General features: G+C 46.4%; 1 protein-coding gene across 1 annotated transcript in view; it reads left to right on the forward strand.

Annotated features, from left to right (window-relative positions):
• The window catches only part of DOCK2 (dedicator of cytokinesis 2), a 459408-nt gene that overhangs the window by 334999 nt on the left and 110423 nt on the right, over positions 1–13986 (forward strand). The window contains exon 28 of the mRNA XM_061129423.1: positions 12587–12685. Within this exon, the coding sequence (XP_060985406.1) occupies positions 12587–12685 (99 nt within the window). The remainder of the gene's footprint in view (positions 1–12586; positions 12686–13986) is intronic.

The following is a 13986-nucleotide window of genomic DNA, read 5'->3' on the forward strand; positions in this document are numbered from 1 at the left end:
ACCCCAACCCCTTCCCACTTCAGGAGGCAGCTCCCAGTGCTGCCATGTGGGAGCGCACAGTGAAGAATGGTTATCTTTGAATCTGCCGACTACCCAAGAGAAGCTGAAAATCCAAAATTTATGCAATAGCTTCTAGTTTTAAAATGTTGACAAAAAGTCAGTTGTTCTTAAACCACCTTTCTGGCCAAACAAGTCATTTCTATGAGCTACACAAGGCCTGCGGGCTGTGTGTTTGGGGATCTCAGGGCACAGTGACGTGAGCAAAGCCCCCACAGCCAGCCCTGTTCCTGCCCTGAGGCCACTTCAGCTCACAGACAATTTTCATTACACAGAGTGACTTCAGTGATCAATCTTTTGGTTTTTAATTTGATGTTCTTAACCATATTTGGATGCTGGGCACAGAATGTAATAGATCAAAGTAGGGATGAACAGTGGTAATAGAGACACCCGTTCAATTTTTTTGAAAGATGAAATTAGCTCAATAGCTTGTTCTTCCCCAAAGTGGTAAAGAAGTTAAAGAAGAATGCGTATCTCAAACATCAGCCTTGGCTGAGGTCTGTTTATTCGGGAATCAGTACAACCTCTTGGCTGAGATAAAAGTGGGAAAGAACAGTCATTTTGTTTGTGGGAAACTTGGAGACTCAAGGGCTAGTGTTTGGAGGTGTTTGGTAGGTGATGGTATAGTTGATTCAGCACTGTGGTCAGAACCAGCTCTGCCACTTCCAGAGGCTGTGTAGCCTTGGGGAAACCACCTAACCTCTCTGGTCCATGGCTTTCCTGTTTGTGCTGCAAGGAGGCTGCTTACAAGGACTCCCAAGAATCACCCTTTCCATCAACTCTCTTGATTCTAAGTTTTGACTTCAATTAGACTTTTGCTGGGATCTCTCCAGGTCTACCAGGGTGAAAGAGTCAGCAGGGGTTTTAAAGAAACAAATATGTCCAGACAACTGTGACGTCTTTTTTCTTTTCTAGATGGAATTAGTAGATGTGGGGCTGTAGTAAGTTGATCTGATATCTGGGTGCCACCAGGCCAGCTCTCTGGTTGGCATTTTTCATTGGGCCCCTTGATTTTTAATTGAGTGTGGAGCAGAACACAGGGATGGGAGATGTGTGCAGGAGGAAAGTGTCAGAGGCAGGGGCTCCATGGCCAGGAGCCTCCTGTTCCCAGTGAGGGGAGGGCTGAGCGGGGCAGGGGGGGGGGCTGCATTCATGCCAAGCTGCAGTGTCCCCTTTATTGATGATGACAGGAGAGGGAGTCAGCAGGCCGCTAATGCAGACTGCGGAGGATGGTAATTGGAAGTTGCTGTTACCATTCCAAAGGACAGGGGAGTGGAAGTGGGACAAATGGGAATTTAAGAGGAGGGAGATGAGCAGAGCGAAAGGATGAAAAAAAAAAGGAGTATGATGTCATTTGGAAAATTGCAAACCAATAAATCAATGAGGTATCATTCCGAGGACCGAGAGGAAACTGCCTGAGGAGGAGCCGGCCAGTCGGGGAGCTGTGGACTGACAGGAAGCGGAAGGTCAGGAGGCAGGGCAGTGTCCTCATCCTCGCCAGGGGGTCAGCTAGAACATGAGCCCCAGGAGTGGACTTCCATTCCCTTCTATCCCCTCCTCCTTGAGGTTTTCTTTTGTTTTGTTTCTCGTGTGAATAACATCAGAAGGAATGCTCTATCCAAGAGGGCTTTACAGGAGCTTATTAATGTGAACCCATGGAGTCAGCTTTTCAAAAATTATCTCTGAGTTCAGCTTCACAGGATTTTTTTCATCATTGGGATCAGCTTCGTAGAAGCCAGAGCATGATAATTCTGCCAGTTTTTACTGTTAACAGATGAAATAGTCCTCCCTTTATAGAAATGAAGAGCAAGGACTTTGGTAGCCCTCTTTAGTTCTCAAGACCTTGTCAGCAGAGCTGGCCTGAAGGCAGTACAGTAGGCAGGTAGCTGCCTGACATCCCATTACCAACAGATCGAGATTCAAAGCCCTCAGCCTGACATTTAAGGTCCTTCCAGTCTGCCCCTCCATGCATCTCCTGTAATCTCTCTCTGTGAACCTCTGTTGTACCAAAGCACTTTGCTTGTTTTCCCCTCTGCTTCTTCCCTCCTGGCATTCCCTGTCAAAGTGGAACACTCATTCCTCAGCACATGTAATAATATTATCCCTCCTCCTCCCTTGACTAGAGCAGACATCACTAATCGATTGCTACATTCTTTACTGCTGAGCTACAACTTGGCGTTAAAATCATTCCTCTCACAGATCTTTAGGCAGTTACCACCAATCAATCAGATTAATCAAATCATCAAATGAAATGTTTTTCCTATCGCAGTCATCCTTTCCCATTCTTTGCTTCATCTTCTTCACTCTTGTCATTTTTCAAATCCCACATGCTCTGTGAAATTTCTCCTGAACATTCCTAACTACAAAGGTTATTCCCACTTCTTAAATGCCTAGAGAAAACTAGAACTCTCATTTTGCATCTGTCATTCAGCACTATCACGTGTGTCTCTCTGCAGATCAGAGTTTCTCATTTCAGCACTAGTGACATTTTGGGCTGGATCATTCTCTGTTGTTAGGGCTGAACTGTGAATTATAGGATGTTTAGCAGCATTTCTAGCCTTTATGCAATAGATGTCAGCCTCCCCCTCTCCCTCTCTATGACAGACAAAAGTGTTTCCAGATGTTGTTAAATGCCCTCTGGGGGACAAAATTGCCTCCAGGTTAGAACTACTGTATTAGAGAGACAGGGAGAGAGAGAGAGAGAAGGAAGAAGGAGGAGGAGAAAGAAGAGGAGAAAAAACACTAAAGAAAAGGAAAAAAAAGAAGAAAAAGAATCTTCCCTCTGAGTTTGAGACTTGCAGGGTAAGAACCATGATCATATCTGATAGAGTTCCTTACACATAATAGGTGCTAAGTATTTGCTAATTGATTGATTAACTGGGAATGAGGAACTGTTTGGGAAGGGGGAAGACCCTGGGCTAGTGTGGACTGACGCACCATCGGTGTGTCTTTGCCTCAGTTATGCACTGCTGAGTTGAGCAGTACAAAGAGCTTGCACAGAGGCCGCCTCAGCACACACCTGATGGTGCTTGTCAGACCGCGTAGCTGAGTGCGCAGGGCTGACCCGCTGCCTGCGGCAGGGACAGCTAGGCCTGGGGGGAGGTGCCAGGAGGGACCTGGTTGAAAAGTTGAGCTTGAAGTTTACAACATGATGTGTGAGACCTTCTTCCCTTGTCTTCACTTGTCCTCATTCCTCATGAAGGAAACAGGAGGGGTCAGCTAAAGACACCCTTCACTGCACAGAGTAACTGTCCCTCCTGATACCTCTTGTGTGAGCACACTGTCTGCCTGACCTCCGTTCCTTGAAACCTCGAGTCTCTGTGCGGGGAAAAAGAGGGCAGGGAGAGCTTGTATCAATCGTCACCCACAGTGCAGGTCCCCAGGTCTACAGGGAGGCTTAGATCATCCTCCACGAGTCAGCCAGAAGCTAAGTCCACACTTCCCCAGCTGACCAACTCACTATCCCTGGAGAACCGCAAAGAGGGCTGACGCTGAGCACTGCAGGAAGGCTTTCTGAGTTCCTCTGGTATTGCCAGTATCCACAGGGACCCGCTGCATCCACCTTCTACCGCATCCTCACAGCAGTCCTATAGTCAGCACTGTTATCCCCATTTCAGAGACCAGAGAACTGAGGCTCCAAGAGGTAAAGCAACTCGTCCAAAGATCCAGAGCGGGCATTTGATCCCAGTACTTAGTATATCCAGTGCGTTCCAGGAAAGCTGCTTCTCTGAGAAACCGCATGTATTTCCTAATATTTGGTGTTGGCATTCCTTACTGAACCCTTCTTGGCCTTCAAAACCCCAACAATGCAGAAAATGAAGGTTTATCCTCAATTGAACCTAAAATCATGGAGACTCATAAGCCATAGGGCAAAGTCATTAAGAGGGCTGGTCTTGTTTACATAAATATGTGACAACGCTTACCAGTTAGTCTATCTGCCTTTGTAATCTGCCAGCCTAGCTCCATCCATCCATCTCTCCACCCATCCTTCTATCTCTAGTTAGGCACAAGAGATTTTAGAATGTCCTTAACATTTAGATGTTTATTGGATTGAGATGAATATTGAATATTCTTAATATTCTAGGTTAGGGCTTCCCAGGTAGCCCTAGTGGTAAATCCCAGGTAGCCCTAGTGGTAAAGAATCTGCCTGTCAGTGCAGCAGACACATTTGATCCCTGGGTCAGGAAGATCCTCTGGAGAAGGAAATGGCAACCCCTTCCAATACTCTTGCTGGAAAATCCTACGGACAGAGGATCCTGGTGGGTTACAATCTGTGGGGTCACAAAGAGTCTAATATGGCTGAGCACATGCACACACAGTGTTCAAGGTCAGGCAGGAGGCCTGGTGGAGTGAAATATCATGCACTTCTTTCTTCATGATATTTTGAGGTATTGCTTTTCATATTAATAAGATGATGTAATGATTATAAAACAATATTCTGGAATTAAGCTGGGCCAGCCAAGTCATGTCACCACCCTGCTCCTTGATCTCCTCATCTATAAAGTACACATAGTTTTACCAACTTTGATTGAGTGTTGGGAGGATTCGTTGAGATAAGGCACACACAGTGCTTGGCCTATAGTAAGCACTCAGTCACGGTAGCTGCTGCGCCATCGGCATATGTTTTAGCTCAGTGTCTGACGTAGGAATGTCTGTTCGATGCTGGTTCTCTCTCCCAGCTCTTTCCGTTCCTGGCCACAATCCTATAAAATGTCCTTACTGATGGATCAACAGAGGGTTTAGCACACTGCCCGACACACACTTAGCCCTTGAAGTTATAGTCATTATTGCTATCCTTCAGCCCACCGTACCTTCTTTATGAGTCATAATATCCTTTTATGACAACTTTTCCTGCTGAAGGTTGACCTTGGTGTCTTATGCAACTGGGATACAAGTATTTGCAGGAGAGGTGAGAGGCCGCTTAGGATGCTCATGCAGAGCTGCATGCTAGTGATGCTCCTGGCTTTGATTTTTCTCAGGAACATGTGAGGCGAGAACAGTACTGTTCTGTCCAGGACTCAACACAAGCTTCTGTGCAGCCCTTCCAGAGGCATTCAGTGTAAAGCTTGGAAGACCATCATTGCTGTGTGTGCTGAGAATAAATCCTTGTTCCTGAAACAATTCCTTTTTCTGTCACATTTGTGAACTTCCCCACCCACACCTCCACAGATGTAATTAGAAACATTTAGAAAAATCATCTTGTGTTCAGTTAAAAACTGAGGTGTCCTAAATGATAGCCCCTCTCCTGGCAAGCAGCCTTCTCAACTTCCATGAGCTCAAATGGCTTTCATCATAGACTGGGAGATGCTGGAGCAGGCTCCCTCCCTTTCATTCAGCTCTAAATGACAGGGAGACAAACCAGTGAACTTGAAGACAATTGAGATCCACATAAAACTAGAGTTTTACCTGCTGAAGGAAGGTCAAGAGTCTGCTATAAAATAGTCATTTAGTGAGAAATGCTTGCTGAGAAGTGTGATGCTACCACAAACCAGGAGAGTTGACATTGAGGACATGGTCACACCTGGAAACAACTCCAGTGTCTTGGAAAAGTGTGGGAAGACACACAAACTGCATCTTCAAAGGGAGGTTCCTGAAACACACAGTAGCCAGTGTGAGCTTCTTAAAACCCAAATCAATCGTCTCCCTTTGCACTTAGAAGAAAACCCAGGCCCTTGCCCCTGACCTTCAAGGGCCTTCAGGATGTTTCTCTGACCTCATCTTCTTCTCCTTGCCTTCCCTCACTTTGTACCTTCTGGCCCTCTTTTGGATTCTCCAGCCCTCCAAGCACATCTGACCTCAGGGCCTTTGCATCTGCTACTTAACTGCCCTGGAATGCTGTTCTGCCAGATTTTTACATGACCAACTCTCATCATTAGATCTCCACTCAAATGTCAGCTCTCTAAGAGGCCACCATCATCTCCCCTATTGAAAACAAATCCCTTCCCGTCTCTATCTCATTTCTCTGTAATATTTCATTAGCAGCAGATATCACTGCCTAAAATGACCTTACTTATGTATTCACTGGCTTGTGGTGTGTTTCCCCATCCCTGACCCTCTACCTAGTGGGAGAGTGAGTTCCTTAAGAACAAATCCCTTGTTAGTCTCATCCATGACTGTCCAAAGCACCTAGAACCATGTCTGAAACGTAGTAAGTGCTCAAGAAATATTTGTTAAATTAAGGAAAGTGTGAAACCGTGATCTCACTCTGGCTTAATCAAACATAACTTTAGATGGAATAAGAATAATAATCCAGGAGTAGAGCAAAAATTCTTTCATTTCTGTCCTCTCCTAAGGCAAAGATGTTCTACACACGACCCTAACTTTTCAGAGTTTGGGGGAGTTATCCCTGTAACATTCTTTGAAAGATGAAGAATGCTATAAGAAGTTCACTCTTTCATCTTACAAGTATTTATTGAGCCTATACTACGTGCAAGTTCAATTCTAGATTCTGGTGATATGGCAATGAATAAAAGACAGAATCCTCTGCCCAGGTGGAGCTGACAGTGATGAGATGAGGAACATCATGGGTTTACGAAAAGAACACAGGTTTTTGAGTTAGAAAGACCCAGATTTTTGTTCCTGCCCCATCCTGTTCTAAATGTCTGTCTAGGCAAACTGCTTGACCTCTAAGGATCTCACTTTTCTCATTTGTAAAACGGGCATAAAGTTGACCTCATGAGGCTGTTGAGATGACTCAATGAGATGATAAAGGTAGAGTCCTAAGCCCAAGGAATGAATGAACAGAATTTGCTTGCCTTCCACCTCCCTTTGTGATTAAACACCTCACGGTATCCTTTGGAAGATTTAAAGTGACCCCACACTACAGAGCCACCTGCGCAGGCTCCAGCCAAGATCAGAAAGTGCTCATTTCAAAGGAAGAGTGTGTGGCCAGTTCAGTCTGCCCTTCCAGCCTAGATTCAAAGCAGCTTTGTTACCTCTCCCCACCTGCTCTTCATCAGTGAGAAGCGCTCTCTGAGAGACGCTGTGCCTGCGGTTCTGTCTGGCCCTAGTGTTTCTGGAGAGCTGATCATCAATGCCCACAGTGCCAGGCGGGGTGCTCATAGCTAGCTCCAGAGAGCGGCTGCATCGTGCAGACAGAATGTGTCCCGCTGCACCAGAGTGCTCAGCAGCTAAGAGGCTCCTTCCTGTCTTCCTGTGATGTTGCGCTTTGACGTGGAACAGGCTACACAAAACCCCTGGATCTGTGCCCATTAAGAATCTTCTCCCTGAAGGAAGGTGACTTGGTTTAGTCTGTCACACAGCAGGATTCCTGGGTAACCAAAGAATGTCACTGCCCACAAGGAGAGGCACTTCCCAAAGCCAGACAGCTGGAGTACTAAGCTTCCGACGAAAATGGTTACATTTCAGGCTTTTGAACAGTTTGGGCACTTTTGTCATTCATCGTCTCCTACCTGCCAGCAGCTGTCCCAAATAAAAAGAACCTCCCATCATGCACTGCTCAGAGAGGCACACACTCTATTTACTAAACAGCTTTTCTTTGGACGTGTTGTTGACTAAAACCATGTTCAGAGTCAAAGGACACTTAGCCTCATGTCCCAAACTGCGACTGGGAGTGCTTGACGCATCCACAGACAGTCAGGGGTAACTAGAGTCCTCGTTTCATCTGTCCAGGTCAGAAATTTCCGTTAGTCAATCTGCACAGTTTTTCAGGGCCAGAGTCAGCAACGACAGGAATAATACTAATGGCTGATCATTTTGAGGGCTTTCTACAGATTGATTTAATTCTCACCAAAAACATATGCAGTAAGAACTATTTCTATTCCCTTTCACTCTAAGATGCAAGACCCTGCTCAAGGTCACACGCTTAGTAACAGATAGAGCTGAGATTTGAACTCAGGCGGTCTGGCTCCTAGGTCTCCATCTGATGCTCTACATCGTGGCAGAGCCAGATTAGACTCTTTGGAGAAAACGTTACCCATCCGGCTCACTGTTGCACCTGGGTACCCAACACAGTGCGCAGCACGTGATGGTTGCTGAGACAGACTGCATACACTGCTTTCCCCAAAGATTGCTCAGCTTCCTGACAAACTGCTAAGATGAAGGGGTTTTAGAGCCCTTGTTTTTCTTGATACCGTAGCTTCCCACCTCCAATCCTGGATCTATCACAAAGACAGTACCAATTGCACCCAAAAATCAAATCTGTTATATAACCACATGGCAGATGTGCGGGTGAGTGGAGAAGCAACCCGAGAGTGGCATCCGGCTACTCTTAGTCTCCAAATGAAATGGATGGCCCCATAGGTGAAACTTTTCATCTCCCTCGGCATGCAAACTTTCCTCCCTTGTTTCCTCTCCTTGGCGCTCTGTATTTTATTTCATTTTGGTAGAGCACATTATTTGAAGTTCCTATGGCAACGTGTCACCAGCTGGCATCGCATAGTAATGCTGGCATGTAGGTAGCAAGCTCCCTAAGTTGGCTCTTCCCTCCCTCTGAGATCTTATCACTCCCACTAACCTCAGGTGGGGGGGAGGTGCATTCACACCCACCATGCCCCTCCCCCTGTGTTTTGTTAGCTCTTCAAGGCAGGGCAGACTGATTGCCTCTTCCTGGCTCACTCAGCCCTGCAGGTCCTAACCGTGTGTGTAGGTGTGTTTGCTTTAGAAGAGGTTAAATAGATGTGTTTGAGTGTTGTGCACCAAAACTATCGGCCTTATCAATAAGGGGAGGATGATGATGATGGTCATACGATGATCACAATGATGGTTTTTTATGCAAAGGAGTAAATTGATTTGGAAAGGGCTACTCTCCTGATCGCAATCACCCAGTATCCCAGTTAATTAATGCTAATGACACGATACTGGATTTCTCATTTTCTCTTGCCATCACACAGCTAAGAGACCCTGACTGTTTTCCTTTGGAGCTTCAATTCTCTCCCAGGTGTGCGAGACCTCCCTGCTTACTGATGGGGTGAATTAATTAAGAGGATTGAATGTCGTGGATCACTGAAGAGAGTTCTATATGGCAAATAAGCCCTGCCACTCAAGGCTTTAAGTAGCCCCTCATCAGCCAAGTGCCGGCAATGATTGCATTTATTTTTACACATTTGACCTAGTTTCAAACCGTGTCTCTTCACGCTGTGATTCATTAGCTACATTTTAAGCCACCCCGAATGGAGCTGAGGTGACTCTGCCTGGTTTGTGCCAGCATCTCAGATACAATTTCTCTCCGGAATTTAATATGCAGGTCCCCCTGCCATTCGGTTTTAAGAGCAATTTCCTACCCAGGCAACTGGAATGCTGCTCGGGTATGGATGAGTGGCTGCCTCACGCCTTGGTAGTAAATATCTGTTGACCACAAAATTTCCACCAAGGATGGCAAGAAGGACATTCTCGTCAGCCTGAACGGCAGGGGGTCCGTCCACCCCTCTGTCCCCTAGGCTGCCTTCAGGCTTTTCCATGTTGCTGGCAGGGCTGGGAGTTTGGGCTCCAGCACTGTAAAGTTTGAGCAGTGTCAACGTCAGGAAGGTCTGAGTTGCTACAGCAAATGCTGTCTGATCTTCTCCCCCACGCCCAGCCCCTACGGCTCTTTCTAAACATTCAGACATGGTGGATACGGAAGGTCTCAAACTTGTGAAAGGGGAAGAGGACAGGGAGCAAAGAAGTGGCTTGCTGAGCTGAGGGCTCTGCTGAAGAGGGGATACATATGGGAGAGACACAACCTGATGATGAACAGGGGCTTTTGGCTTTTAATTTAAATGACAGGAGCCTTTACTGAATTCGAACCTGCTGCTGGTGTCTCATGCCATTTCACAAGTCAGTCAGTCACATGGGGGTGATTTCGGACAGACTTGATAGCAATGTGGGCTAGACACCGTAGCAGAAGAAAAGGAACGCTTCCAGTTGGAAGTAAAGCACTGTCATTTCTCATTAACAGCCAAATGCAGGTAACTTGTCCAAACTTCAGTCACAACACACTACAGATCCTGCTGGAAGGCACTCAGCCAGGTTTTTCTACGGGGTAGTTAGAATGAAGAGATGAACAAGCTGGTGAAAGTAATTTTGATTGATCGGTGAACTGAGCAAGTCCTTATAAAAAGATAGTGGTTCTTTCATAAAATAATCACTCTCTCCAAATGAGACGGGCACGGGAATCCCCTTCCCCTTTATTTTCATTTAAAATGAAGCATGGAAGTTCCTGTCCGGAAGGCTTAAGACAAGTAGCCTTTTCAAGGTAATTTCCAGGCAACTTGACCTCTGAGGTTTGTTGCTTGCTTCCCCCACCCCCTTCAAATTCAAATCAAGCCTTTGGAAATAACAAGCATTCCGGATCTGAATCTGTGCATTTGGGGCAGCCTGCAGTTCCGACCATGGTGGATTTTCTGAGACACACACACACAGACAAACAAGCTCACAATCCCAGGGCTCATTCAAGCCCAAGCTTTAAAAGTAAACTATTGTCCAAGAAATGATAGCATTTGCTCCGAAAGGATGATGGATCACAAAAAATAAAACCTACCCAGATCTCTTACCTTGAAGCAGTGGAATTACCTGCAGAGAATGTCCTTCCTTTCTTTGCAAAACGAGCCAGGCTTTGGCCAGCAGCAGAATTACTCCAAAAGAAGAAATAATAAGTCCTTTATGTTGTAATTTTCACTGTTTATATGCAAGAAGTGTAGTGGGTCTGCTCACGTAGGAATAAATAAAAAGCCGAAAAAACTGCACGGCAGCTACCATGTGAAAAGGAAAGACCTCTAGTGGCCACTGGCTGAATTCTTGGAGGAAGCTCCTCACACAAGAGATGGAGGGAGTAGATACACGCGTGTGTGCCCACCCCACCCCCCCAACACACACCTAACTCGGAAGATTCATCCCCTCTTGCATCCAGCCTGGCCGGAGGGATAAGCAATAATAAACTTGTTTCTTGGTTTCCGTGGGACTTAGTGAAGTTAGCAGTGATGGTGGCGTTCTGTCTGGTTTGAAAGGGATGGATAATTTCACAGACTCACCATCACCCCCTGGGGGCCTCAGCAGGCAGGAGGATTTGACTCCAGGGTGGCCAGGGCAGTTGGCCCCCAGGGAAAAGGCTCCCGGTTCCAGCACCCAGCAATACCACTGACGTTGCTCCTGAGGGTCCCGGCCTTGCACTCCTGCCAGCTCTGCATGTTTTCTGAACACTTAGGATGTGTGTGTGTGTGTGTGGTGGTCACCCATAGGCAGAGCTGCCTTCCCCGGTGTGTGACCTGGTCCGGTGCTCAGAAGGGCCCTGTGGCTGTCTTTAAATTCTGAGGAATTTTTACAGGTACTTTTCCATTTTCATTTTGTTCTGAGCCCCACAAATTACGTAGCTAGTCCTGCTGACTGGGAAAGCATGCTATCCCTAAGGTCCTAATTGGAAAGAACCTAGAAGCAATTGAGAATCCATATCTTTGGGAGTTGCTTTTGGGAACGTGAACTTGAAGAACATTCAATTGCCCCAGAGACTCCCCGTGGAGAAGTGCAGAAGGAGCTTCCTGGGGACATCGAGGCTGTTCCTTCTGTCACGGTTCTTGCAGTGTAAACCTGCAGTTGGGAGGAGTTTTTTCCACATTGTATTTTTATAACAGAGGCAGAAGCTTGTTCATTTTTTGGTTTTAGCAGTTTTGTTTTGTTTTTTTAAACAAACATAGCAGTTTGTGATACAGATATAATACTTGGTTCAAACACACCACTTCCAGACCCGCAGCTATTGTGTGTTATATATGACACCCTTTAGCAGTGGGGATCCCTGGAGACACTTGCATCACCCCAAGCTTCCCGTGCACCACTGGCGTGCCCTTGCCAGGGAGCTCTCTTTGATGAAGTTGGGAGTCTAGTGGACTCTTACAGGAGACGCTCTTGATGCCTTCCCCCAGTGGGTGAATGTATGGGCAGTTCTTCCTTTACCCAGGTTCCCAGGGTAGATCCCCCTCAGTTCCGCCTGCAGACATTCGCCCTGACAGCTGCTGGCTTCTCACTGGCTGATTCATGGCCCAGCCACCGATGCTCCTACAGGGAACTTTAGTGTCCTCAAGGCACCTTAGAAGCCATCTATCCTTATGATACATCTCTGGGGTTAGATGTGGATGGGTTATTGTCCCACTTTACAAATGGAACAATTGGAGATTAGACATGTAAAATTATTTACCGGAAAATCAGTCGCCTTCAGAATGTTGATGCAAGCTGGATCTCCTGACATCAGTACAGTGCCCTTTTCCCAATATAAAGCAACTGGGGAAGCAATGAACTGCGTCCTTATTGTCTATATCTGGAGCTCCTATTATAGTCCTAGGCATATAATAGGTATTCAATAAATGCTTTCTTTTGGATGAATGAGCTGATGAATAAGCCATAAGGAGACATTTACTCTTAGAGAAGTTTCACATGCTCATCTGCTAAGAAGAAATTCCCCACCCCTGGAGGGGGTGGGCTGGAGAGGGGTTATACTAGCCTGGGATGGAGAGATGTTTTCCAGTTTGAAGTCACGTAAATGGAAAAAATGAATCTCATGGTCCACCTCTTCACTGTTTCATGGCATTTTTATTTCTTGCAGAGTCACTTTGTAGCATGTATGACAGCCATCTTAAACCAGATGGGCGACCAGCACTATTCCTTCTATATTGAGACCTTCCAGACCAGCTCTGAACTCGTGGTGAGTCTATAGAATACTTTGGGGCAGTGTTGGGAGACACGTTGTGCTCTTTAGATTCTTGAGAGTTTAGGGCAAGAATATCTCCCCAGGAACCTTACGTGTGTGGGTCTAAGTTTGCAGAAATGTTCGTGTGCCTCCCTGTTTCTCACTCCCATTTAGGTTTGTATATGTCACTCCTGAAATACATCTCAGCCCATGTCAGATGTGAGCCCTGAGTGTCTAGTCTACATAGGACTTGGAACCATATTTGTTGATGAATCATAGACATTTTGAGGCTCAAGAACATGACTGTTGGAGTCACACGGTCTTGGGTTTGAATCCAGGATTTGTCACTGGCTAGCTGTGAGTGTGGGCTAACTAACCTTTCTTAAGCCTCAGTTTACCCATCTGTAAAGTGGGGATCGTATCACTTATGTCACAGCATTGTGAAGGGATTAAATGAGAGCACAGTAGCTCTCACTTTGTAGGAGTCCAGGAAAAGGCAGCCATCATTGTGTTATAATAAGACATGCACAGTGAAAACTGGTCTCTGAGCCTTTTCCTCTTCTGGCCTCTCGGGGTTCGTTTGCTACAGGGCCGTCTGCTCTGGCGGGCGGCTGGTGGGCTGTACCTCTGCAGCAGATGATGTCATCACAAGAAAGCCCAGCCCAAGCTGCCCCTGAGTGCAGCACTTACTTTACCCTCAGTATGGAACCTTTGTCCCTGTCTCCTTAATACCGCCAGCTTCAGGGGTTCTGCTGCCAGGGGCTCATTTTTACCTCTCCTTGAAGGACACAAGGGAACCAGAATTGTGCCAAGCTCACAGAGTGGAGAACCAATAGGAAACTAATGTCCTGTCCCTTCAGCCATTTAGCTTTGAGGACTCCTCCCTGGAGTAAGATTGGCAAGAAATGGAACCTCTTTCTGGTTATACAAAAAAAAAAGGAAGAAGAAACAAAAGGAAATCTAAATAACCTAAGATTTTCTCCCTCCTCAGTGTCATGGGACATGGAAATAGACAGAATGGATTCCTCACTTTTGATCCTCAGTGGAAGAAAGGGTGGAAAGGATGGTAGGAAACAGATCGCTATGTATTGAACTATACACCTCTTAACCATCCCTCCAGCAGCCTGGCAGAGGTGCTAGCAGTCATGTTTGACAAGTCTCCAGGCTGCTTGCTCAAGGTCAGACAGCGGTATATGGCAGAGGGAGGATCTGAACCCCTGTTCCAGTCCTTACACCATGCTAAGTAAGGAAGTGTTCGTCGCCCAGCCATGTCTGACTCTTTGCGATCCCATGGACTGTAGCCCGCCCTGCTCCTC

Source organism: Dama dama, chromosome 25 (assembly GCF_033118175.1).
Source record: "Dama dama isolate Ldn47 chromosome 25, ASM3311817v1, whole genome shotgun sequence".
Taxonomy (NCBI): Eukaryota; Metazoa; Chordata; class Mammalia; order Artiodactyla; family Cervidae; genus Dama; species Dama dama.